General features: G+C 43.7%; 1 protein-coding gene across 3 annotated transcripts in view; it reads right to left on the bottom strand.

Moving 5' to 3' along the window:
* Positions 1-25883, bottom strand: part of LOC106585891 (AP-4 complex accessory subunit RUSC2) — a 65893-nt gene that overhangs the window by 29959 nt on the left and 10051 nt on the right. For all 3 annotated transcript variants that reach the window (XM_014172613.3, XM_014172614.3, XM_014172615.3), the window contains exons 2-5: positions 14254-15930; positions 13817-14071; positions 9463-10039; positions 2050-2769 (exon numbers count right to left, since the gene is read on the bottom strand). In XM_014172613.3, the coding sequence (XP_014028088.3) occupies positions 2050-2769; positions 9463-10039; positions 13817-14071; positions 14254-15735 (3034 nt within the window). In that variant the 5' untranslated portion in view covers positions 15736-15930. The remainder of the gene's footprint in view (positions 1-2049; positions 2770-9462; positions 10040-13816; positions 14072-14253; positions 15931-25883) is intronic.

Here is a 25883-nt window from a genome sequence, read left to right as displayed (position 1 = left end):
CGCCCTGACTACAGTATATCTGTTAAATCGCCCTGACTACAGTATATCTGTTAAATCGCCCTGACTACAGTATATCTGTTAAATCACCCTGACTACAGTATATCTGTTAAATCCCCCCGACTACAGTATATCTGTTAAATCCCCCCGACTACAGTATATCTGTTAAATCACCATGACTACAGTATATCTGTTAAATCCCCCTGACTACAGTATATCTGTTAAATCCCCATGACTACAGTATATCTGTTAAATCCCCATGACTACAGTATATCTGTTAAATCACCCTGACTACAGTATATCTGTTAAATCACCATGACTACAGTATATCTGTTAAATCACCATGACTACAGTATATCTGTTAAATCGCCCTGACTACAGTATATCTGTTAAATCGCCCTGACTACAGTATATCTGTTAAATCACCCTGACTACAGTATATCTGTTAAATCACCCTGACTACAGCATATCTGTTAAATCACCCTGACTACAGCATATCTGTTAAATCACCATGACTACAGTATATCTGTTAAATCACCATGACTACAGTATATCTGTTAAATCGCCCTGACTACAGTATATCTGTTAAATCACCATGACTACAGTATATCTGTTAAATCACCATGACTACAGTATATCTGTTAAATCGCCCTGACTACAGTATATCTGTTAAATCACCCTGACTACAGTATATCTGTTAAATCACCATGACTACAGTATATCTGTTAAATCACCATGACTACAGTATATCTGTTAAATCACCCTGACTACAGTATATCTGTTAAATCACCATGACTACAGTATATCTGTTAAATCCCCATGACTACAGTATATCTGTTAAATCCCCCTGACTACAGTATATCTGTTAAATCACCCTGACTACAGCATATCTGTTAAATCACCATGACTACAGTATATCTGTTAAATCACCATGACTACAGTATATAACAGTATATCTGTTAAATCATCATGAGTACAGTATATAACAGTATATCTGTTAAATCACCATGACTACAGTATATCTGTTAAATCACCATGACTACAGTATATCTGTTAAATCACCCTGACTACAGTATATCTGTTAAATCACCATGACTACAGTATATAACAGTATATCTGTTAAATCACCATGACTACAGTATATAACAGTATATCTGTTAAATCACCATGACTACAATGTATAACAATATATCTGTTAAATCACCATGACTACAGTGTATAACAATATATCTGTTAAATTACCATGACTACAGTATATAACAGTATATCTGTTAAATCACCATGACTACAATATATAACAGTATATCTGTTAAATCACCATGACTACAATGTATAACAATATATCTGTTAAATCACCATGACTACAGTATATAACTATATATCTGTTAAATCACCATGACTACAGTATATCTGTTAAATCACCATGACTACAGTATATGACTATATATCTGTTAAATCACCATGACTACAGTATATCTGTTAAATCACCATGACTACAGTTTGTAACAGTATATCTGTTAAATCACCCTCACTATATTATATAACAGTATATCTGTTAAATCACCATGACTACAGTATGCATGTTAAATCACCATGACTACAGTATATAACAGTATATCTGTTAAATCACCCTGACTACAGTTTATAACAATATATCTGTTAAATCACCATGACTACAGTATATAACTATATATCTGTTAAATCACCATGACTACAGTATATAACTATATATCTGTTAAATCACCATGACTACAGTATATCTGTTAAATCACCATGACTACAATATATAACAGTATATCTGTTAAATCACCATGACTACAGTATATCTGTTAAATCACCATGACTACAGTATATCTGTTAAATCACCATAAGAGGTGAGTTGACCGCAAACAAATAACGTACAACAGAAAGAAAATAAGAAAAAAAACTGAACGAAACCAGTAGAAGACATGAGGGGGACAGGACTGGCCAACCCATAATCCAACAACCTCACTGATACCACCACATACATGACAAGTCCTGACCGGACTGCACTGAGACAGAGACACCTACCATGCTGTGTCCTGGACCCTGGTCCTCTGCTCCCCTCCGCAGAGTCTGACGTCTCCTCGTATCGCAGTGAAATCTCACTGTCCTGGAGCACGACCGGCAGGATGGGGAGGGTCCCACAGTGGTAGTGCTGGTGACACTGACCCTGCACCTGGCCCTGGACCGGAGGCAGCATGGGGGGCACCGCACCCCGCTTCACCCCCAGGGGCGGAGGTGGAGGAGTGGGAAGCAGAGGGGCAGCCGCCAGTCGTGCTGGTGGTGGATGGGTATGGTGGAGGGGCAGGAGCCCGGCAGACAAGGGGCAGGAGAGGCTGCGAGGAGTCTGGGGGCTGGGGGTGCAGGTAGAACAGGAAGTGGAGGTCACCCCCTGGAGACGGACGGGGGAATAGCTACCCAGCGGCGAGGGCCGGACAGAACCAGGGCCGAGCGGAGCCACCGCTGACACCAACCCACCCATCATACCACCACTCTGGCATCGACGCAAAGAGTCTTCCCATCGGTCGTCATCAACCCCATCAGACCCCTCTGGACCTCCAGAAGGCCCTCCACCCCGCGCCTGCATCCCAGAGACGTAGCCTGTCAGCAGGGGAAGAATGGGCTTGGGCTGGGACAGCTTGGAGAACTGGTGGTGGAAGGTGAAGGGTTGGATGGGGAGGGTGGTAGGACGCTGGTCTTTAGTGTAGCGGACAACAGCAGAGCTGGACGAAGAGCTGGAGAGACCACCTGAAGGAAAGAGAGATGGAGGGAGAGAGAGAGAGACACAAGGTCAGTAAGGGTTAGCATTTTTCTCTTGGCACAATTCTCAATTTTAGCTCCGTCATAATTTACAAAGCATGTGTTATTCCCTGATAATAACTGATGACACAGGAACAGTATCAGCCATTACATAGTCTGTATTACAAATGAATAAACATGTAGGGAAAATGAAGGTTAAGTTGAATTGATCCACAGAGACAAACACAAATTGCCCAGAAAGCTGCTAGTGTCAACAGACAGCTAGTTCTGATCACATACAGCCCAGCCCAGACTGCCTTGTAACTAGAGACACAGTATACTGTGATAGGCACGCGCACACACACACACACACACACACACACACACACCTGGAGAATACTGCGTCAGTCTGTCCTACAGCAGAAACACCAAAGAACAGCCTTTTTCCTGTATTCTCTTCTTTCTGTCTCTCTGTGTATCCGTATCAGTGTGTGAGCATGTACTGTAGCATGTCAGTGTGTGTGTGTGTGTGTGTGTGTGTGTGTGTGTGTGTGTGCGTGTGTGTTGTATTCCTCGATCTGGTCGCTGCGTGAGCAACGGGGGTGTGTGTGACGTCAGCAGCAACATTGCGCAAGCTGTTTATGCTCCGCCATGGAATGTCAGTCAGCCTGGATGCAGTAACACATCTCAGCCACAGAGGCAGTACTGAGTCATGAGTACTGTCCTCTGACTGGAAAAAAATCTCTGTTTCTCTCTCTGTCGGTCTCTGTGTCTCTCTATCTGTCTGTCTGTCTCTCTGTCTGTGTCTCTCTCTCTCTCTGTGTCTCTCTCTCTCTCTGTGTCTCTCTCTGTCTCTGTGTCTCTCTCTCTCTGTGTCTCTCTCTCTCTCTGTGTCTCTCTCTGTCTCTGTGTCTCTCTCTGTCTCTGTGTCTCTCTGTCTCTCTCTCTGTCTCTCTCTGTGTCTCTCTCCCTCTCTGTCTCTGTGTCTCTCTCCCTCTCTGTCTCTGTGTCTCTCTCCCTCTCTGTCTCTGTGTCTCTCTCCCTCTCTGTCTCTGTGTCTCTCTCCCTCTCTGTCTCTGTGTCTCTCTCTCCGTGTCTCTCTCTCTGTGTCTGTGTCTCTCTATCTCTCTGTGTCTCTCTCTCTGTCGGTCTCTGTGTCTCTCTCTCTGTCGGTCTCTGTGTCTCTCTCTCTGTCGGTCTCTGTGTCTCTCTCTCTGTCGGTCTCTGTGTCTGTCTGCCTGCCTGTCTGCCTGTCTGTCTGCCTGTCTGTCTGCCTGCCTGTCTGCCTGCCTGCCTGTCTGTCTGCCTGTCTGTCTGCCTGTCTGCCTGCCTGTCTGCCTGCCTGTCTCAATTCAATGAAATGAAATGAAATGTAAGGGTCTTTATTGGCATGGGAAACATATGTTTACATTGCCAAAGCAAGTGAAATAGATAATAAAGAAGTGAAATAAACAAAGAATAAACAGTAAACATTACTCTCACAAAACTTACAAAGGAAGATAGACATTTCAAATGTCAATTATGTATAAAAAGTGTTGTAATGATGTGCAAATAGTTAAAGTACAAAAGGGAAAATAAATAAACATGGGTTGTATTTACAAATGATGTTTGTTCTTCACTGGTAGCCCTTTTCTTGTGGCAACAGATCACACATGTTGCTGCTGTGATGGCACACTGTGGTATTTCACCCTGTAGATATGGGAGTTTATCAAAATTGGATTTGTTTTCAAATTCTTTATGGGTCTGTGTAATCTGAGGGAAATATGTGTCTCTAATATGGTCATACATTTGGCAGGAGGTTAGGAAGTGCAGCTCAGTTTCCACCTCATTTTGTGGGCAATTTGCCAGGCCTATGGCAGTCTCTCTCAATAGCAAGACTATGCTCACTGAGTCTGTACATAGTCAAAGCTTTCCTTCATTTTGGGTCAGGTATTCTGCCACTGTGCACTCTCTGTTTAGGGCCAAATAGTATTCTACTTCGCTCAGTTTTTTTTGTAAATTCCTTCCAATGTGTCAACTAATTATCTTTTTGTTCTCTCTCTCTCTCTCTGCCTCTCTCTCTCTGCCTCTCTCTCTCCTTCTCCTATTTCATGGATGAATCGATTATCCAGCTAAGGGTTTTTAGCCAGCTCATCTCTCCCTGTAGGCATCATTAGCTTGGTTTGGTTTAGGCTACTACATGATACTAGAATTTTCCCAATAACCATCTTACGATTTAAAGTTCACAACGTAGGTGCACAGGTAGAAAGAAATTAGAGTCATCAAGGTGACAGACAGTGACACATTCAATAACACCTCGCACACTCTTGCCTGCATCTAGGTGATCTAGGGTTTAATCATTAGTCCAACAGTTGCAAACGAGAGTTTCTATTGGAAATATTCAGGTATGTTTACCCTCGTTTCATTCCGTTTAAGAAACGTTTTTTCAACAGAATCAGTGGAATGAACACACCCCTGGTCACATGCCAAACACAGCCACAAATAACATAAACCGCATGATCACTTTGCTCGTTGTATAAATAATAACTTCTCGCATCTACGCCCTCTCCTTCTCTCACCTTTTCTTTTCGCTTGTGGACTTCAGTGTACAATACAACAACTGCCTGTGACCAGGGGAATAAACCTTTCTGAGACCAAACTTCCATACCATAACAGCTACACACAGCCTATATCGTTTTCACCATATTAACGTCATAGTCAACACAGCTACAAGATCTAACGCGTTAGTAAACCCGTTACAATCATGCAGTAGTGTACAGCAAGCAGTTTAGCAGTTACACCGGTGGGCTCCGGTGGCTTAAATAAATACAACCAAAAGTTTACCTTGACTTGGAAGAGTTCCAGTGTTGGATAGCCATAGCTAGCTAACATAGCATCCCTCTCTGTTTGAGCCGGGTCTTTGAGTAGGCTAAACTAGCTATCTGCATTCTCTAGCTAAGTGAAAGTGAAAAATATATTCTACAAAATATAGCTAGCTCCCTCTCTCTCTCTCGCGTCTATTTCATTTTGGAAGAAACAAATTTGTTCAAAACTGTTCAACTATTTTCTTTCTCGCTCTTTGAGTCAACTAGCTAGCTGTAGCTTATGCTTTCAGTACTAGATTCATTCTCTGATCCTTTGATTGGGTGGACAGCATATCAGTTCATGCTGCAAGATCTCTGATAGGTTGGAGGACTACCTCCAGAAGTTGTCATAATTACTGTGTAAGTCTATGGAAGGGGGTGAGAACCATGAGCCTCCTAGGTTTTGTATTGAAGTCAATGTACCCAGAGGAGGACGGAAGCTAGCTGTCCTCTGGCTACACCATGGTGCTATGGTGCTACCCTACAGAGTGCTGTTGAGGCTACTGTAGAGCTTCATTGCAAAAGTGTGTTTTAATCAATTATTTGGTGACGTGAATATATTTAGTATAGTTTTATATAAAAAGTATAGCTTTTTTAATGCTTCACTATTTTTATTTTGAAGAAATTTACTGAGGAGGATGGTCCTCCCCTTCCTCCTCTGAGGAGCCTCCTCTGACTTAACTTATAGTTATGAGCAGTGGCGTAGCACACACCCCCGCAGCCCCTGCGAAGCGCGGGTCCCTCCAACCACAAAAAATGGTACTGAAACTCATACCGTCGGTATTTCGAAATACCCCGGAATATCGTATTTGTATTTATTATGGATCCCCAGTAGTTCCTGCCAAAGCAGCAGCTACTCTTCCTGGGGTTTATTATGGATCCCCAGTAGTTCCTGCCAAAGCAGCAGCTACTCTTCCTGGGGTTTATTATGGATCCCCATCAGTTCATGCCAAAGCAGCAGCTACTCTTCCTGGGGTCCAGCAAAATTAAGGCGGTTTATATAATTTTAAAAACATTACAATACATTCACAGATTTCACAACACACTGTGTGCCCTCAGGCCACTACTCCACCACTACCACATATCTACAGTACTAAATCCATGTGTATGTATAGTGCGCATGTTATTGTGTGTGTGTGTGTGTATAAACGGTCTGTGACTATGTTTGTGTTGCTTCACAGTCCCCGCTGTTCCATAAGGTGTTTTTTCATCTGTTTTTTTAATCTAATTTTACTGCTGGCATGAGTTACTTGATGTGGAAGAGAGTTCCATGTAGTCATGGCTCTATGTAGTACTGTGTACCTCCCATAGTCTGTATAAACGGTATATACGCCTAAATGCCCTTATTATACACTGTATTACATTATGTCCTTATTTTACACTGTATTACATTATGTCCTTATTTTACACTGTATTAATTGATTCCCTTATTATACACTGTATTAATTGATTCCCTTATTTTACACTGTATTACATTATGTCCTGATTTTATACTGTATAACATTATGTCCTTATTATACACTGTATTAATTGAGTCCCTTATTTTACACTGTATTAAATGATGTACTTATTTTATACTGTATTACATGATGTACTTATTTTACACTGTATTACATGATGTCCTTATTTTACACTGTATTAAATGATGTACTTATTTTATACTGTATTACATGATGTCCTTATTTTACACTATTACATTATGTCCTTATTTTACACTGTATAAAATGTCCTTATTTTACACTTCTTATTATGATCCTCTTTCAACCCCCTTCTCTCCTCCTCTCTCTCCTCTTTCAACCCCCCACTTCTCCCCTTGTCTCTCATCTATGACTCATCTCTCGTTCTCACCCCCTCACTCATTAATATGTATAATTCCAGACAATGCAGTATATTATTATATATTCCAATAGTGTATTGGTTTCATAATATTACATCAGTGTTTAAACAGAGGTGACGTTGACACTGTGCTAGTTGCCATGCAATTCTATCCTCGTTATAGCCCTGGGCTACCTACCGGCTCTCTCTCTCCTCTCCTCCATTCACCTCTCTTCAGTCCTCCCTCTACACTGCTGTCTGTCAATCCACATCTCCTGCCTCCCTCCCTCCCTCATCCCTCCATTCACCTCTCTTCAGTCCTCCCTCTACACTGCTGTCTGTCGATCCACATCTCCTGCCTCCCTCCCTCCCTCCTTTCCCCACACCTCCAGCCACACCTGCGCCAAACCCCCATAATCCCTGTCCTCCACGTCTCCTGGCTTAATCCCAGCCCTCCTAACGTTCCATATTCTCAACCTAAATTTAAAACGCTGTCTCCCTGTTTTACTGTGACAAAGTGTCTGCACATCGGTGTTGGCCACTCTAGTGTGACTGGAATGTGTGTTTTTCCCTCTGTCCTCTCTCTCTCTCTCTCTCTCCCATTGGACTGATGCCCGTGTTCCTTCTGAAGCACTAGCATTCTCTCTCGGAGTCCCTCCAACATTGGGAACAGCTGGCCAGTCTGTCTGTCCTACTAGAACATTCCATTCAGATTCCTCTGACACTCAATGTTCCACAGAGGAATTCATAGGAATATCAAACACTGTCAACTGTCACTTTAGTCCTGAGGCCTGGAAAGGACACATCAAGGACCAGAGCGTTATTATCAGCAGGGATAAACACTCCAACTGTCTGTCACTGTAGTTTTAGTCCTGAGGCCTGGAAAGGACACGTCAAGGACCAGAGCGTTATTATCAGCAGGGACAAACACTCCAACTGTCTGTCACTGTAGTTTTAGTCCTGAGGCCTGGAAAGGACACGTCAAGGACCAGAGCGTTATTATCAGAAGGGACAAACACAGTGAGCAGGGGGAAAAGGCCTGTTCTGTTTATATCATCATCATCATCATCATCCTCACCACCTGCGCTCACACATACACACATACTATTTAATTCTGTTCCCACACACTATACATCTTGGCTACTGTACATCTTGGCTACTGCATGTCTAGAGTATATCTGGTCACAGCGATTCTTATCTGTTCAAACATAATATGGAAAGGAAAGATATTGTATAAAGCACATAGACAACCAAACTAGTTGATACATAGAGTAGAGGGGGAAAATAAACACTGTCCACAAAACACCCTATAGCACTAGACCCTTAGAAGCTGTGTATGTAGCTAGCGTATAGCTCACTGTTCTCTGCAGTACAAACTACTGTCTCTACTTTCCTATTCGTCTCACGTTCGCCACAGTTCCCCTTGCTACCCAGTTCCCTTGCTGACAAAGTTTACAACACTATATGATTAAAGTGAGTTTCAGTAGCCTATGCACGCACGCACGCACGCACGCACACGCACCACACACACACACACACACACACACACACACACACACACACACACACAAAACACTTTTCCCTGTCCCCAGTTCTCTTCAAACATGAAGTTAGATGAGTTACAGTACAAACTCACCTCTTACCAGCTGTGTTATGCAATAAAACGCACAAACAGCCAAACTTTCACTACATACCACTGCACTTATCAATGATCAACCAAACAACCTCAGCCAATGACCCTTGACCCTATGCAACAGGAAGCACATCTTTTTAATGGATCTCCTGTCCACAAAGGCGCCTAATAAATAAAAAGGTATTGGTTGCGTCGCAGTCGCGCTGCAGGCATCAATGGTTTGCCTGCAACATCATCGACTGAACAATCAGGCATCAGATTGCTATATCATATGATGTGGTTAGTTGATATGTTAAATACCTATCCACGCATTGTGACATCTGGCAGGTGACTGCAATGTAGTCAGGCTGGAACATGGCTATAATAATTTTATATAACTAAAGCTCCTAATAGGTGCTCTTCTCTTCTTACCTTCAGTCGTGGCGCGTGTCTCTCTGGCGCCACCACCAGGTGAGTGGCGGTCCACACTGCCCTGGCTGTAGCAGCGCTGGAAGGGCACACTGTGCCTGTGGCTCGGACCCTGACCCAGGTTCTCCAGGATGGGTGAGAAGTCGGCCGAGGAGTGGGAGTGGGCTGAGTGGGTGGAGGAGAAGGGATCTGTACATCCCCCCATCCTGAGAGAAGGAGAGCCAGTGCTTCCTCCGTTTTTCCTCTTGCTCCTGGCGATCTCTGCGAAGGAAGTGACCCGTGGTGGAGTGGGAGGGCCGAGGGGGGCGGCGCCCTCACTGAGATGAACAGGGCAGCTCAGCATGCGCTCCAATGAGCCAAGCCGAGGGGGCAGGGACTTGTCCAGGTTCCGGTCGTAGCTACGGGAACGGGGGCGGGGAGTCCCGCCTCCGATGGGTCCTCGGTCAACCACTGGAGGGGAGATGTTAACGTACACCTGTCCCTCGATGATGAGTTCTGAACAGGCTCCGCCCATCTGCTGCTGCTCCCTCTTCTTCCTCTCCTCTTCCTCGTCATCATCCTCTTCCTCATCTTCATCACGCTGCGGAGAGAGAGGGATAGAGACGGGTTAGATCCAAGTTCACCAAGCCTCCAATACCCACAGCCACTCCACTTATGGGGTCTATACCGGTACAACAACAATGATTCAACTGGTCAACTAAACATCAAGGCTTTTCATTATTTGAATGATCACCGTAATATTTTTCCTCTGATTCAGCAACTGATGTTACCTTAAGTCACAAGAGATACTTTTGATGACAGAATATGTCCTTGAGAGCCACACATTTTTAATTTATTTATTTATTTATTTATTATTTAACCAGGCAAGTCTGTTAAGAACAAATTGTTATTTACAATGACGGCCTACACCGACGCTGGGCCAATTGTGCGCCGCCCTACTTGACTCCCAATCACAGCCGGTTGTGATACAGCCTGGTTACGAACTAGGGTGCCTGTAGTGACGCCTCTAGCACTGAGATGCAGTGCCTTAGACCGCTGCGCCACTCGGGAGCCCCAATAACAGCATGGATATCCTCAGACTGCAGCACTGATAGCTACTGTAAATAGAACTGTTTTTATTGGGTCAACACCCACTGAAAGCATGTAGACAGAATCTGGGACAGACACACTCTCCAGGAATACACCCTTACAGGATTCCCAGCTGCCTCAGTACAACTGTAATAGATGGTAGTAATGGTCTATTACGTCGCCTGGCCTGGGACTTAAACCAGCAATTAAACGTGCCAATCCAGACAAACAAACAGGTGTAATGGGTTTCCACTCAAAAAGATGGTCGCATTAAGCCATCGGTGTAAATAAGCATTTGTTCTTTAACTGACTTGCCTAGTAAAATAAAGGTAATTTTTTTTCATTTCTAAAAAATTATTTTCACTGCATCAGGGATAGTGTACAAAGCCATTTCGGCTTTACAGCCTTTTTTAGTGTGTAGGTACAATTTTATTTGAATTCAAAACAGCATTTATAAAGAACTACAGATGAGTAGCAGGTGGTTCTAATCAGGGTTGATACTCATCAGCCATCAGGGACGCGACCCCTCGTCTATCTGTATACAAATTAGTCACAAAGAAATAGAGAATTATAGGGTATGGGACCAGGCAAGAAGGGCAACTCACAGATCAACCGCCCCAGGTGTCCGCTCATCTAAATACATCATATCAATTCATGAGATAGCCCACCACAAAGGACATCAGGAACAGCCGTTCAGAAATATGTGGGGCCAACTCATAAACGATATGCAAAATCTGATATGGACAGTGTTTCTTGTATAACGGTCTAAATTTGGCTTATAGGAAGGAGGTGAAATCTAATTGTATGTTTGAACTGTGTGGAGATACAGAATTGAATGTACAAGTCCACGTGGCTTCTCTTTTGGAGTAATTTGTTGTCATAGTTACCATCTACGTGGTGGATGAACTTTTTCCATCCCGACGCGACCTAATTCATGAATAGAATGATGTTGTTCTATAAAGTGTCTCTCATTTATTTATTTATCTTGCACCCCAGTATCTCTACTTGCACATTCATCTTCTGCACATCTACCATTCCAGTGTTTAATTGCTATATTGTAATTACTTCGCCACCATGGCCTATTTATTTCCTTAACTCCCTTATCTTACCTCATTTGCACTCACTGTATATAGACTTTTTGTTTAATTTATTTTCTACTGTATTATTATTGACTGTATGTTTTGTTTATTCCATGTGTAACTCTGTGTTGTTGTTTTTTACATTTACATTTACGTCATTTAGCTTACAAATTGGTGCATTCACCTTATGATATCCAGTGGAACAATCACTTTACAATAGTACGTCTATATCTTTTTTTTTTGGGGGGGGGGGGGGGGGTTAGAAGGATTACTATATCCTATCCCAGGTATTCCTTAAAGAGGTGGGGTTTCAGGTGTCTCCGGAAGGTGGTTGTTGTATGTGTTAAATTGCTTTGCTTTATCTTGGCAAGGTCGTGGTTGCAAATGAGAACTTGTTCTCAACTAGCCAACCTGGTTAAATAAAGGTGAAATAAAAATACATTTAAAAAAGTGTGTCTCAACTGATGAGGTGATATCTTTACGTGTAATAGTGGATTTATGTTTTCCAAGGCGTATTTTCAAAGAGTGGGATGTTTTTTCCAATATAAATCTTATCACAAGAACACTGTAACATATCAATAACTCCTTTAGTAGTGCAAATTATACATTACTTTATCAAATTATTTGACCATGCTGGTCATTTATGAACATTTGAACATCTTGGCCATGTTCTGTTATAATCTCCACCCGGCACAGCCAGAAGAGGACAGGCTTCTAGAACCTAATCAAATCAAATTTATTTATATAGCCCTTCTTATGTCAGTTGATGTCACAAAGTGCTGTACAGAAACCCAGCCTAAAACAGCAAGCAATGCAGGGGTAGAAGCACGGTGGCTAGGAAAAACGGTGGCTAGGACACCCCTCATAGCCTGGTTCCTCTCTAGGTTTCTTCCTAGGTTTTGGCCTTTCTAGGGAGTTTTTCCTAGCCACCGTGCTTCTACACCTGCATTGCTTGCTGTTTGGGGTTTTAGGCTGGGTTTCTGTACAGCACTTTGTGACATCAGCTGACGTAAGAAGGGCTATATAAATACATTTTATTTGATTAGGTTCTAGAAGTCGGAGGTCATACTAAGTTATAACATTTCCTTATGGTGCTACAAGGAGGTACAGTACCAGTCAACAGTTTGGACACACCTACTAACCAGATGGGATGGCGTATTGCTGGAGAATGCTGTGGTAGCCATGCTGGTTAAGTGTGCCTTGAATTCTAAATAAATCACTGATAGTGTCACTATCAAAGCACCCCCCACACCATCACACCTCCTCCTCGCTTCGCGGTGGGAACCAAACATGCGGAGATCAGCCGTTCGCCTACTCTGCATCTCACAAAGACACGGAGGTTGGTTTCTTTGCAGAAATTTGACCATGAAGGCCTGATTCACGCAGTCTCCCCTGAACAGTTGATGTGGAGACGTGTCTGTTATTTGAACACTGTGAAGCATTTATTTGGGCTGCAATCTGAGGTGCAGTTAAATAGGGCTATCTTCTATATACCAACCATACCTTGTCACAACACAACTGATTGGCTCAAACGCATTAAGAAGGAAAGTAATTCCACAAATTAACTTTTAACTAGGCACACCTTCCAGGTGACTACCTCATGAAGCTGGTTGAGAGAATGCCAAAAGTGTGTAAAGCTGTCATCAAAGCAAAGGGTGGCTACTTTGAAGAATCTCAAATATAAAATATATTTTGATTTGTTTAACACTTTTTTAGTTACTACATGATTCCATATGTGTTATTTCATAGTTGTGATGTCTTCACTATTATTCTACAATGTAGAAAATAGTAAAAATAAAGAAAAACCATTGAATGAGTAGGTGTGTCCAAACTTTTGACTGGTACTGTATATGTTGGTAATAGAAATCACAATCCCCACCTCCCTTATCTGAGCTCTGTATATGAATTGAGTTGTCATTCATTAAGACATAAAGAGCATTTACATTTTTTTACCCCTGGAAAGATTGTGTTTACGTTGTAACACTGGTTCACCTCTCCGAACCTAAGAGCTACATATCACCCCCATTAAAAAAAAAACAGAACTCTGACTCTAAAAAAACCGAATTATACCATTTAGCACACACTTTCAAAGTGGCCTACAGTACATTTTATACATATGGGTGGTCCAGGGCATCGGACCCTCTATCATTGTGTTGCAGACAATATGCTCCAACAACTGAGCTTCAGAACCAACATCCTCCTCCACTTACCTGTGACAACTCTCCCTCCTCATCTTCCTCTTCTGCCTCCTTTTCCTGTCCCCCAGGTGGCCGTCTGAACAGGTAGTATTCGGTTGGCTTGGTGGCGTTGGGCGTGTCAGGAGCGGGGCTTTCCTTGCTGTGCTCATCAGAGCAGCTGGTAAACGACGCGGAGCTTCCCACAGGGCTCGGTGGCGACTGAGATGAAAGGTCACAGGTCACTAGCTTGTAGTAGTTCTGGGTGGCTACCACAAGACGGGCCTGGCTCTGCCAAAGAAGAAGCAGAAGAAGAAGAATGATTACTCTATTGTGCAATTAAATACAATTCTAACTAAAAATTGACTCCCTCTTTATCCCCTCGGAAAGGCTGGAGCAGAGGGCAGCCATACTACGGCGCCCATGGAGCAGTTGCTCGAAGGCTCAACAGAAGGAGATTTAGGATTTCATACCTGCAGATGGGATGTGAGGTCACTTCCTGAGTCTGAGTGGTGGGGAGGCTGGTAAGAATTGCAGTTGGCGTCCAGATCTAGAGCCCCCTGGTGTTCGGCTGAGCAGGTGCATGAGGAGGTGTTGGTGTGGGGGTGGAGTCCAAACGGCAGGGTGCTATTGGAGGAGCAAGATGGTTGATGAGAGTTGGGGGGCTCGGTGGGGGAAGTGTGGAGGTCTAGGTAGAAAGCACCCCTGTCTCTGGCGCTTCCTGGGCTCCCTGCCTCCCCATCCAGTACAGAAGAGGTGCAGACAGAGGAGGTGTAGGAGTGGTCAGTGGAACTGTTCAGGTTGGTGGTCGTGGCAGGAGGAGGTGGCTCGGAGGAGGTCAAAGGGACACTGTTATTGATCTTATTATAAATGGCACTGAAGTTGACCAGCATGCCATCCGAGCTGTTACAAGACGATTCACTGCCGTAGCCCAGCTGGCATTCCAACGACTGGGAAAACTGTTCCGGGAAGTGTTCGTGGCCGTAGCAGGAGCAGAGCTGGTGGGCGGAGCTGGAGGAAGACGAGTCAGCCTGGCTACTGCTCCTCCCACCACCCCTCATTGGGTCTTCCTCCTCCTCCTCCTCCTCATCCTCGGCCCACTCCTGCTCTCCGCAGTCCATGGAGAGGGTGGAGCCGCTGCTGCCGTGTCGGCGAGGACCATCCAATGCCAGCAGGTCTAGGCCCTCCAGGTGGGCGGAGAGATCGGAGGCAACACCCCTGAAGGAGTCCCGTCCCCCAGAGCAGCCCCAGGAGTGCTTTCCCAGGGTGCTTTGCAACAGGAAGGGCTCGTGTGTGGTGAACCCCAGGTCGTGGAGGTGAAAGGGCGTGACCCCGTCTCCCTCCTCATCTAGGGCGGAGTTTGTATTGCCATGGAGATGGAAGGATGAATCTTCCAGGTAACCGTTGAGATTATCACTATCGTCTTCGTCCTCTTCCTCCTCCTCATCATCATCCTCCTCTGTGTTGAGCAGAAAAGGGTTGTGGCGGAGCCGGAGAGGGTTGTTGGCCTGTTCCCTTGGTTTCACCCTGGGCAGAGTGTTGGCCACCATCACCTGGTCTTCCGAGTTACTGGACGTCAGAGACAAATTATCGCTCCCTGTGCTGCCGTCTCCTCCTCCTCCTCTCCCTCCTTCTCCTCTCTCTCCTCCCTCTCCTGCTCCTTGTCCTCCTCTTCTCTCTCCTCCCTGTCCTCCACTCTCTCCTCCCCCTCTTCCCCCTTTTCCTGTAGAGGTCTGGATGAGGCTGCTGTACACTAGGGCTTCCCTCTGGAGTACATCTCGCTCAGGGAGGGAGGTGGTGGGGCTCAGGCCCAGGTTCTCTGGTTGGTTCGATCTCTTCAGGGACCCCCCTCCTCCTCCGCTGTAGCCCTGCCGACCCCCGGTCACCTGGCAGTGTACCAGGGGGATGTGATGAACGATCAGGGTCTCGCCAGACAGCTTGGGGGGGCTGTCCATGGTCCTCTGGGTATGGGGGTTTGGACAGGGGGTAGGGGAAAAGGCTGTGTGAGTGCTGGGGTGGGGGTATAGGATATGTGGAGGGATATAGGACAGGGGGTTGGTTCAATGGTTTGATGCTAGGCCCAAGGCTCCAGGGATTGGGATAGTGAAGGAGAGGTCAAGGAAATCGACTATGTGGTCTGAGTGGTACATCTGAAAGAGAGAGAGATGGTATATGTCATTCGGAAACGTAATGTTAACTTTTACTGCTATGCAGACGATAAACAGCTATACATTTCGATGAAACATGGTGAAGCCCCAAAATTGCCCTCCCTGGAAGCCTGTGTTTCAGGCATAAGGAAGTATATGGCGGCAAATGTTTTACTTTTAAACTTGGACAAAACAGAGATGCTAGTTCTAGGTCCCCACTGGATTCTCCAATGACCTTGAACGAACTACAAAATAAAAACCCTCTAACCCCAAAAGGCCTGTGGTGTTGATGGTATCCTAAATGAAACTATAAAATATACAGACAAATTCCAATTGACTATACTAAAACTCTTAAACATCCTCAATAGCTCTGGCATCTTCCCCAATATTTGGAACCAAGGACCGATCACCCAAATCCATCAAAGTGGAGACAAATTTGACCCCAATAACTACTGTGGGATATGCGTCAACAGCAACCTTGGGAAAATCCTCTGCATTATCATTAACAGCAGACTCGTACATTTCCTCAGTGAAAACAATGTAGTGAGCAAATGTCAAATTGGCTTTTTACCAAATGATCGTACGACAGACCACATAATCACCCTCCACACCCTAATTGACAAACAAACAAACCAAAACAAAGGCAAAGTCTTCTAATGCTTTGTTGATTTCAAAAAAGCCTCCGAGTAAATTTGGCATGAGGGTCTGCTATTCAAATTGGTGGAAAGTGGTGTTTGGGGAAAAACATACGACATTATAAAATCTATGTACACAAACAACAAGTGTGCGGTTAAAATAGGCAAAAAACACCTGGGCCCTGACAGTAAATCTCAGTAAGACCAAAATAATGGTGTTCCAAAAAAGGTCCAGTCACCAGGACCACAAATACAAATTCCAACTAGACACCTTTGCCCTAGAGCACACAAAAAAACGATACATACCTTGGCCTAAACATCAGCGCCACAAGTAACTCCACAAAGCTGTGAACGATCTGAGAAACAAGGCAAGATTCTATGCCACCAAATTCAACTTACCAATTAGGATCTGGCTAAAAATACATGAATCAGTTATAGAACCCATTGCCCTTTATGGATGTGAGGTCTGGGGTCCGCTCACCAACCAGGAATTCACAAAATGACTCTACATGCAGAATTCTGCAAAAATATCCTCCGTGTACAACGTAAAACACCAAATAATGCATGCAAAGCAGAACTAGGCTGATACCCGCAAATTGTCAAAATCCAGAAAAGAGACGTTAAATTATACAACCACCTAAACGAAAGCGATTCCCAAACCTTCCATAACAAAGCCATCACCTACAGAGAGATGAACATGGTGAAGAGTCCCCTAAGCAAGCTGGTCCTGGGGCTCTGTTCACAAACTAAAACAGACACCACAGAGCCCCAGGACAGCAACACAATTAGACCCAACCAAATCATGAGAAAACAAAAGATAATTACTTGACATATTGGAAAGAATTAACAAAAAAACTGAGTAAACTAGAATGCTATTTGGCCTTAAACAGAGAGTACACTGTGGTGAATAAATCAGAATTAGTTGGGTAACATAAGTAATTAAGATGTATTATCTGCATAATATGCTTGTGTGATATACTTGTCTATTAGAATGTATTTCTAATAGACTCTAGTGTTGGCAGTTGCATTTCTTCCCTCAGCTGGGACTCAGTCACTTGGGGCCCAGAGAGGGGAGAGGTCAGGCTTGTCTTTCGCATATCCCTGGTGCTATGCAGAATATCAGAAAGGGAAGAGGACAGGATGGAACATTGTCTTCATATGTGAATGTATCTTTTAAACCATGTGAAGGGATGGTGTGATTAACGGGGAACCAATTACTTCTCTCCACATTGTCTGTGCGCAAGTCACTCCCTCCTTTGGCATTGGGGGGAGGTGTATGGCAGTGTCTGGAACCATTGTATGTCCTCTCTGATGTTGCACTTATCCTGGGATAGTGTATGACCTAGAGGCTCACTCCCCTCAGTGAGCTTGTCCAGGAGTGGGGTCGAGAAGGGGTTTTACTTGAGATGGGAGCATCTAGAGTTGACAATTGATTTATGCCATTGGATGAGTTGGTGTTTTTGTGCTATGACGTACCAGGAATGAGATTAGAACCTCGTCTTAGGGACCAAACTGAACGATAATTTATAGCGAATGCTATCTGGCTACGGGATACTCCTTTCTCAATTATAAAGTCCCTTTGTGAACTGTTTGTAAGATCTGTGGTTTGTTACGTCGACTAGGGGGGTAGATTTTTGCTATAAAATATCTCAGTAGCCATTGTCTTATCACTTTCAATGGTTCATTAGAAATGGTGCATCATTGAAAGTCAGTACAAAGCTCTTATTATTAAAAATGTAGTTTAAGTATAACTCTGACTGGTGTGTGAAGTTTGTTTCTCCTCATTTGGGAATACAGAAATTATCCACCACAACACAGTGGCAGAATACCTGACTGAGTGACTGACCCAAACTTAAGGGAAGCGTTGACTATGTACAGACTCAGTGAGCATAGCCTTGCTATTGAGAAAGCCCGCTATAGCCTGTCTTCTCTTGAGAGCCAGGTCTGACTATGTGCCCACTGCCCACAAAATGAGTTGGAAACTGAGCTGCACTTCCTAACCTCCTACCAAATGTATGACCATATTAGAGACACATATTTCCCTCAGATTACACAGATCCACAAAAAATTTTAAAACAATCCCGATTTTGATAAATATCTATTGTGTGAAATACCACAGTGTTCCATCACAGCAGCAAGATTTGTGACCTGTTGCCACAAGAAAAGGGCAACCAGTGAAAAACAAACACCATTGTAAATAAAACCCATATTTATGTTCATTATTTTCCCTTTTGTACTTTAACCATTTGCACATCATTACAACACTGTATATATAATATTACATTTGTAATGTCTTTATTCTTTTGGAACTTTTGTGAGTGTAATGTTTACGGTTCATTTTTATTGTTAATTTCACTTTAATTTCACTTTTGCATACTATCTACTTCACTTGCTTTTTAACATATGTTTCCCATGCCAATAAAGCCCCTTGAATTGAAGGTATGAGAGCGAGAGAGCGAGAGCCAGAGCTAGAGAGAGAGAGACTGTAACGAGCGTCGTATAGAGGGGACCAAGGCACAGTGTGTAGAGTGCTCATACTTTACTTTAATGAAAACACTTAAACAAAAAAACGACAGCCAACAGTTCCGTCAGGTAACTAACAAAACGGAAAACAACTACCCACAAACACAATAGAAAAAAAACAACTTAAATAGGATCTCCAATTAGAGGCAACGAGGACCAGCATAGAAATAGAAAAACTAGAACTTAAACATAGAAATAGAAAACATAGAAAACCACCCAAAACACCCCCTGACCTACTCTACTATAGAAAATGACATCTTACAAGGGTCAGGACGTGACAGAGACAGACAGACAGACAGACAGACAGACAGACAGACAGACAGACAGACAGACAGACAGACAGACAGACAGACAGACAGACAGACAGACAGACAGACAGACAGACAGACAGACAGACAGACAGACAGACAGACAGACAGACAGACAGACAGAGTGTGTGAGTACACACAACAGGCAGATACTCTACACTGTCACATGATTTCCATCACCATATTATATCTAAAGATCTTAAGCGACTTAAGCGACTAAATAACAAGTCTTCTCATACAGCAGGGAAGTCATGAGTCACTGCCATGTGAGGTGGAAACAGTGAGACAGGTTCTCTCTCTCACACACACAGTGCTATGAGCTCACACATCTGATCTTCCACTCTCTCGTACTTTCATTGCTAACATCTAATCAAAGCCGTTGGATACGTCTATGATTAGACAGGCATCTCATAAACTCCCTGGCAGGTGTCAACACGGGCAGAAAGGTGACCGCTGGCAAATCAAAATTACTCTAATCCAGACTCAACACCTACTCGGGAGTAATCCTGGATAGATTCATTCTAACTCAGACATAATCCTAGATATATTTATAATCCCAACTGTTACAGAGACTGACAGTGCAGTTGGGGTTAGAGACAGCAGACCAGTAGCTCTATCTGCTCAGACACACACAGACACACAGATTCAGACACACTGGCAGGTCAAATCCATTCAATTTCAAGGGTCAATTACAGGGCTATCTGAAATGCCTGAGGCTGAAGGGAGGCACAGACACAGACAACAACACTGACGGAATCCCCATACCCCACTTCCTGTCTCTGAGCCAGCTACAACGGGTCATACAGGAAGTTGTCAGAGGATCATCCCCTTACGTAAGTCTGCTCCCCCCCTCTTCTCCTCCTCAACGTCCCCCTCTTCAAACAATTATCACTCCTTCTCTACCTCATCTCCATTCATCTCCATCCATCTCCATCCAACTTTCAAAACAGACTTCTCTCCTCCATTCTCCTTAAAAAGAAACTAGCGTCTCCTGACGTAACAATGTCCAGCACACGGCCATCTAGCTAATCAGTTACAGAACCCAGCAAACATACAACAACCTTTCAAACAGTGAATACGGTTTAAATACCGTCCTAAAACCACAGTTGCAGCTACACTGCTGCAGTGTTTCTGTATGACCAGCTGTTCCCAGAGAGAGAAAGTGGTCAATGCTAACAGGATTAGCCTAGCCTATTAGCTTAGTTTAGCACTTTGAGGACAATCCAACACCCACCACACCAGATCCTAAAAGCAATAGCCTAGCATATTAGTAGTCCAAGGACAAGCCAACTGTCAAACCACACAAATTCAAACTGAAGCTAACCGCATTGGCCTAAAGTGTAGCACTCACCCACCCCACCGTTGATTCTTCAAATGGGATTAAGGGATTGGCTGAAGGATCAGGTTGGGGTTAACTGTCCCGTACTGTTATTTTTAAGACTAGAATGGTACAATCCCTGCTTAGTATCGGCTACTATCTTTGATGGCTATACTGTATCAAAATCAACAGAGTAACAGTTCACTTTAATATGACTTATGTTCAATGCCATCTGCAAGAGCACACAGCGTAGGGTGCTTATGATAAGTCTTACGATGCATTATGACACCATTGTAATGCATTATTGCCTACTTATTGACTTTAGTAAAAAAGGTGTTCCCAGTTGGTACTAGTGTTCCTCTGATGTGACATTCTGTTCCTTTCTGTTCCAGTGGAAGAATGCCAAGGAACAAAACAACCAGAGTCGTGGGATAACAGAGTGTCCGAAACACATGGAGAATGTCCCAAATGTACTACACTATATTGAGAATAGGGAGCCATTTGCTTTAAAGTTGAAACCACATAGGCTGAAATAAACATCCAGAGAGCCTTTGTATTGTCCAACCTCCCCCCCCTCTATTGACCTGAAATGGTTCGGTCCTGCCCCCAAACCAGGCACGAACGGTACTTACTAGCAGTGAATTGCCAGTGAGGAGTGCCAGTGGAACATCATCTCTCAGCTTCCTAAAGAAAAATCTGGCTTCCAAAAATGAAAAGAAAGAAGAGGAGAGAGAAAAGAAAGGGCGACAGTATGTCACCCAATTTTTCACAAAGGAAGGTGGGTGTCGTCCGTGAGTGGTGGAAATGATCCTGTTAGCTCAGTCCATAGTGAAATAGGCTACTTTTGCTCCTCTAACATGAGTTACTAAATATCTTCACAGAATATTCTGTGTTTACATTTCGCTCCTCTTTTAGCCGACATTTAATCAATGCAGGCAAACTATTAGCAAGCTATTCTTACTAAATCAGTTGTCCCTGCCCCTGCCTGATGCCAGGCCCAACAGATGCAGCTTCAGGCTCAGCAGCCCTGTCTCCCCATCCCCATACCCCTGAACCAGCCCTGTCTCCCCATCCCCATACACCTGAACCAGCCCTGTCTCCCCATACCCCTGAATTAGCCCTGTCTCCCCATCCCACAGAACCAGCCCTGTCTCCCCATCCCCCTGAACCAGCCCTGTCTCCCCATCCCCCTGAACCAGCCCTGTCTCCCCATCCCCCTGAACCAGCCCTGTCTCCCCATCCCCCTGAACCAGCCCTGTCTCCCCATCCCCCTGAACCAGCCCTGTCTCCCCATCCCACAGAACCAGCCCTGTCTCCCCATACCCCTGAACCAGCCCTGTCTCCCCATCCCCATATACCTGAACCAGCCCTACTCCCAACTGAAGAAGGAGGTGAGCAGCATTGTGTTGAATGACATGTCAATTGGCATAATTACAGGTACAGCAATGCACTGTGGACAGGAATGTGATTCTCCAGTCAGGAAAAATCTCACTTGACACAGAGGCAGCCAATATCAGAGCCTTAAAGGAAGAGATGCAGCCTCTTAGAGATGGATGAGAGTCTCTCCTGTCTGAGACAACACTGACTGCTACGCAAATGGATGTTGCACCTCAATTTGATTTGAATTTAGCATGGAACACAGCCGCCAGAGGAAAAGGAAGAGATTCCATGATGAGACCTCTCAAGAGGAGACAGCTCAGGACAGTGCAGCAGCGGTGTTTGGGAACACAGAGGAAAAGGAAGAGATTCCATGATGAGACCTCTGAAGAGGAGACAGCTCAGGACAGTGCAACAACGGTGTTTCGTAACACAGTGTTTTTACTGCTATGGACAACATCATAAGTGACTTGGACACTAGGTTCCACACCACTGCAAAACTTGTAGAAGAATGTTCTGCTGTTCTGAAAGTTGGGCAGATTAGTGAGGATAAAGTCCCTTCTGTGTGCCAACCACTGATCATTAAGTATTCCAGAGATCTTACACCTGAGTTTCATAATGAAGTAAGACACCTGAACACTGTATATGGTGCCACTTTCCCCCCTAACTTGTCCCCTCTTGGTCTCCTGAATGCAATTTGTAAGATGCAGATGCAAAGCATTTTTGGAGAAGTGTGCATTGCTTTATGTATGTCTTGCACACTGCCTGTGACTGTTGCTGGTGGCGAGAGAGCTTTCAGTAGGCTAAAACTGATTAAAAAAAACGATTTGTGGTCCACTATGTCCCAGGACAGGCTTTGCAGTCTTGCTATGCTGTCCATTGAAAGTCAGTTAGCTAGAAAGCTGGACTTCAAAGACTTGATCAGGGACTTTGCTAGCAAGAAGCCTCGGTGCTGGGTTCTTGGTGAGTAAGGCTGAACAAGGGCCAGTGATAACTGTTAAATGGCTATGGATATTGGATCACTACACACATGATGCCCACAGGCTGAGAACAAGACTGAGAACAGACTGAGAACAAGATATATCTCAAAGTAATGGCTGGATTGACCATAAAATTTGTTGTGCACAATCAAGACCCCAAGTGGAAGAAGCCTGTTGGTTTGGTGACCTCTTGACCTTTCCTCTAGCGCCACCATCAGGCCTTTCCATTTCCATCTGCTTGGTATGTCTACTTAGTTCAAACATCTGCTGCTGATTTTAGTATTTTTGTTTGTTATATCATTCTATTGATGATAATGTTCATTTATTTTAATTATAAGATGTTAATGTATATTCAAGTTATATTTATTTTAAGTTATTCATTAATGTTAAGAGAATTTTTCAGTGTAAGAGTGTAAAAGATGGCCTTTAGCACATTTCTTATAGAGGGTATCAGTCTTACATCAAATAGTGAATTCCACTGTATGCAGAATGTTGCATGCATGTCTGCACAGTGTTATATTGTCACAACTCACTGTCAGTAAATATCCTACAGTAAATATCCTACAGTAAATATCCTACAGTAAATATTGGACTACAACAGAGTTGCAAGCCTGCGAAGGTAGATTTATTTAAAGCTTTGAATGGGTCGATTGGGTTCTGGAGGTGTGTGGTTACAGCAATTGCGCAGGGTTGGTGTGGCCTGTGGTGGTGGGGTCCAATGTGATATCTATTCATGGGGTCCAAAATCCCTGGCGGCGCCCCTGCCAGCAGGCCTTGTTTGGGTAAATATTAGCCTAAAAGCAACACAGGCAATGGATAGAGGGGACCGGACCAACACGTGGCTAACATCCAAAACCTACATCTCATATTGAGGCCAGGCATCACAGGCTGAAATGTTTATCCAATAATATTAGCATTTTCAAGAAAGTAAACATAAAAATGTCTCAAACTTGATGAAAATGTATATTTTCTTTAGTTAATCATATTACCGTCGTCAACATTTTCATACATTTTAACCCCTTTATAATGGACATACATTAATACTTTTAAAAGCTCACTTCATTAAATTACACATCATTGTTTAACTTACTTTGAAAGAGATGGTGATTGGGTCTAGGCATCAGTGAACTTGTCTTTAACTGCCATTTCCTGAACGTCAGACACTTTCCACATGCCAACGGATTTTTCTCAGCCTCAGAAACATCTGTATCTACTACATGTTGTGTGGTTATCCTTAGATACAGAATATTCCCCACACTGGTCCAGAGGGAATTGTTGATAAAGTATGTTGTCGGTTTTTTAAATTCTAGATAACATTTTCTTTGAATTTCTCAGCATGTCTTTAGTATTTTACTGATAGAAAAATGAAAAAAAGTCTGGTCCTGGAGCATCTTAACAAAATTAAACCAAAATATTTAGGCTGACGTCAAATCATCCAATGTCCAGAAAAATGGATTAGCCTCATATGCAAATACATCCATATGAGATATTGCCTCTTTGCATATTTTAATAACATACTTCAGAACATTTTAATACAGAAAAGTAATATAATTTGTGTCAACATTCAACTGGTAAAAGTTGATTGTGATATGATTAAGGGTAACGAATTACCCTATGAGGGCGTGGTGCCTGGCCTTAAACTCTGTCATACTTCAAACTGGTACACCCCCAGCTCTAACATGACACACATAAACTCACACATGCTGGCCAATCCGGGATGCACACACATACACATTCTCTGAATGACTTCCATTGAGTATGTTTTCCAACCTGGTCTTAATCTTTTGTGGGCAGATTCTGTAGAATGAAGAATCTGTAGGGACTGAGAGTTTCCTTTTGCGAGGGTGGAGACTTCACAAACTGACCTAACTCTCAACTTCTAACAGGCTGACTACTGAAAAATAAATTTAGAAATCTATGTTATTCAATTATTCCACCGACACTGCTCGCGCGCACCAACGAGCGTCTGCGTTGCAAAGGGCTAAAATAGAAGTCGGTTCTATTTCTGAAGCAGATCGCGCTGCAAGTCCTGCCTCTCCCATCTCCTCATTGGTTTATAGAAGCAGGTACCCCACGTGCCATCTCCTCATTGGTTATAACCACGTGGGTGACTGAAAGACGAACGAGGTCAGTGGCGGTAATGCACCTAATTTATGAAAGTTGCCAATCGCATTATAAAGTCAAGAGAAGAAAAGGCCTGGAAGGAGGAGAGATGACTAGAAACGTTTCGGTTGACCGTTTTGTGTGGATTAATTGTCGGAGTAGAGGACCTTGTGCATTTCAGGTAAAATAACAACTCACTGTTTATTTCCTAGGACAAATTAGCTAGCAACAGCAAGCTAGCTAAAAAGGACAAATTAGCTAGCAAGTGCAAGCTAGCTAGCTAAATTGCCATAAATGTTTAATGCTTTTCGACCTGTCCCCAAATTAATATAATTGGTTCAGAGTTTGTTTTGATATTTTAACCTGCGTGTCGTGATCGAGTCTGGTGTGGGGGGACAAAATACATTTATGCACGATGGCGGTTAGGGTTCCGTGTAAGTTAATCATGCAGCAGACCAAATTACTTGAGATTTTACTTCTGGGTTAACCCAAAATGATCCTGGTCAAAACCTAAGTGGCCTGCCAACGCCGGGCCTGCCTACGCCGGGCCTGCCTATAGAGCGGCAGGTATCCTAGAAATTAGAATACCCGACAAGGGGAAAAAGCTGTTGATGTGCCCTTGAGCAAGGAACTTAACCGTCATTTGCTCCAGGGGCGCCGTACTACTATGGCTGACCCTGTAAAACAACACATTACACTGCACCTATCATAC

This window comes from Salmo salar, chromosome 24 (assembly GCF_965601325.2).
Source record: "Salmo salar chromosome 24, fSalSal1, whole genome shotgun sequence".
Lineage (NCBI taxonomy): Eukaryota > Metazoa > Chordata > Actinopteri > Salmoniformes > Salmonidae > Salmo > Salmo salar.
The sequence above is the reverse complement of the archived record's forward strand: the minus strand, read 5'-3'. Positions and strand labels throughout refer to the sequence as shown.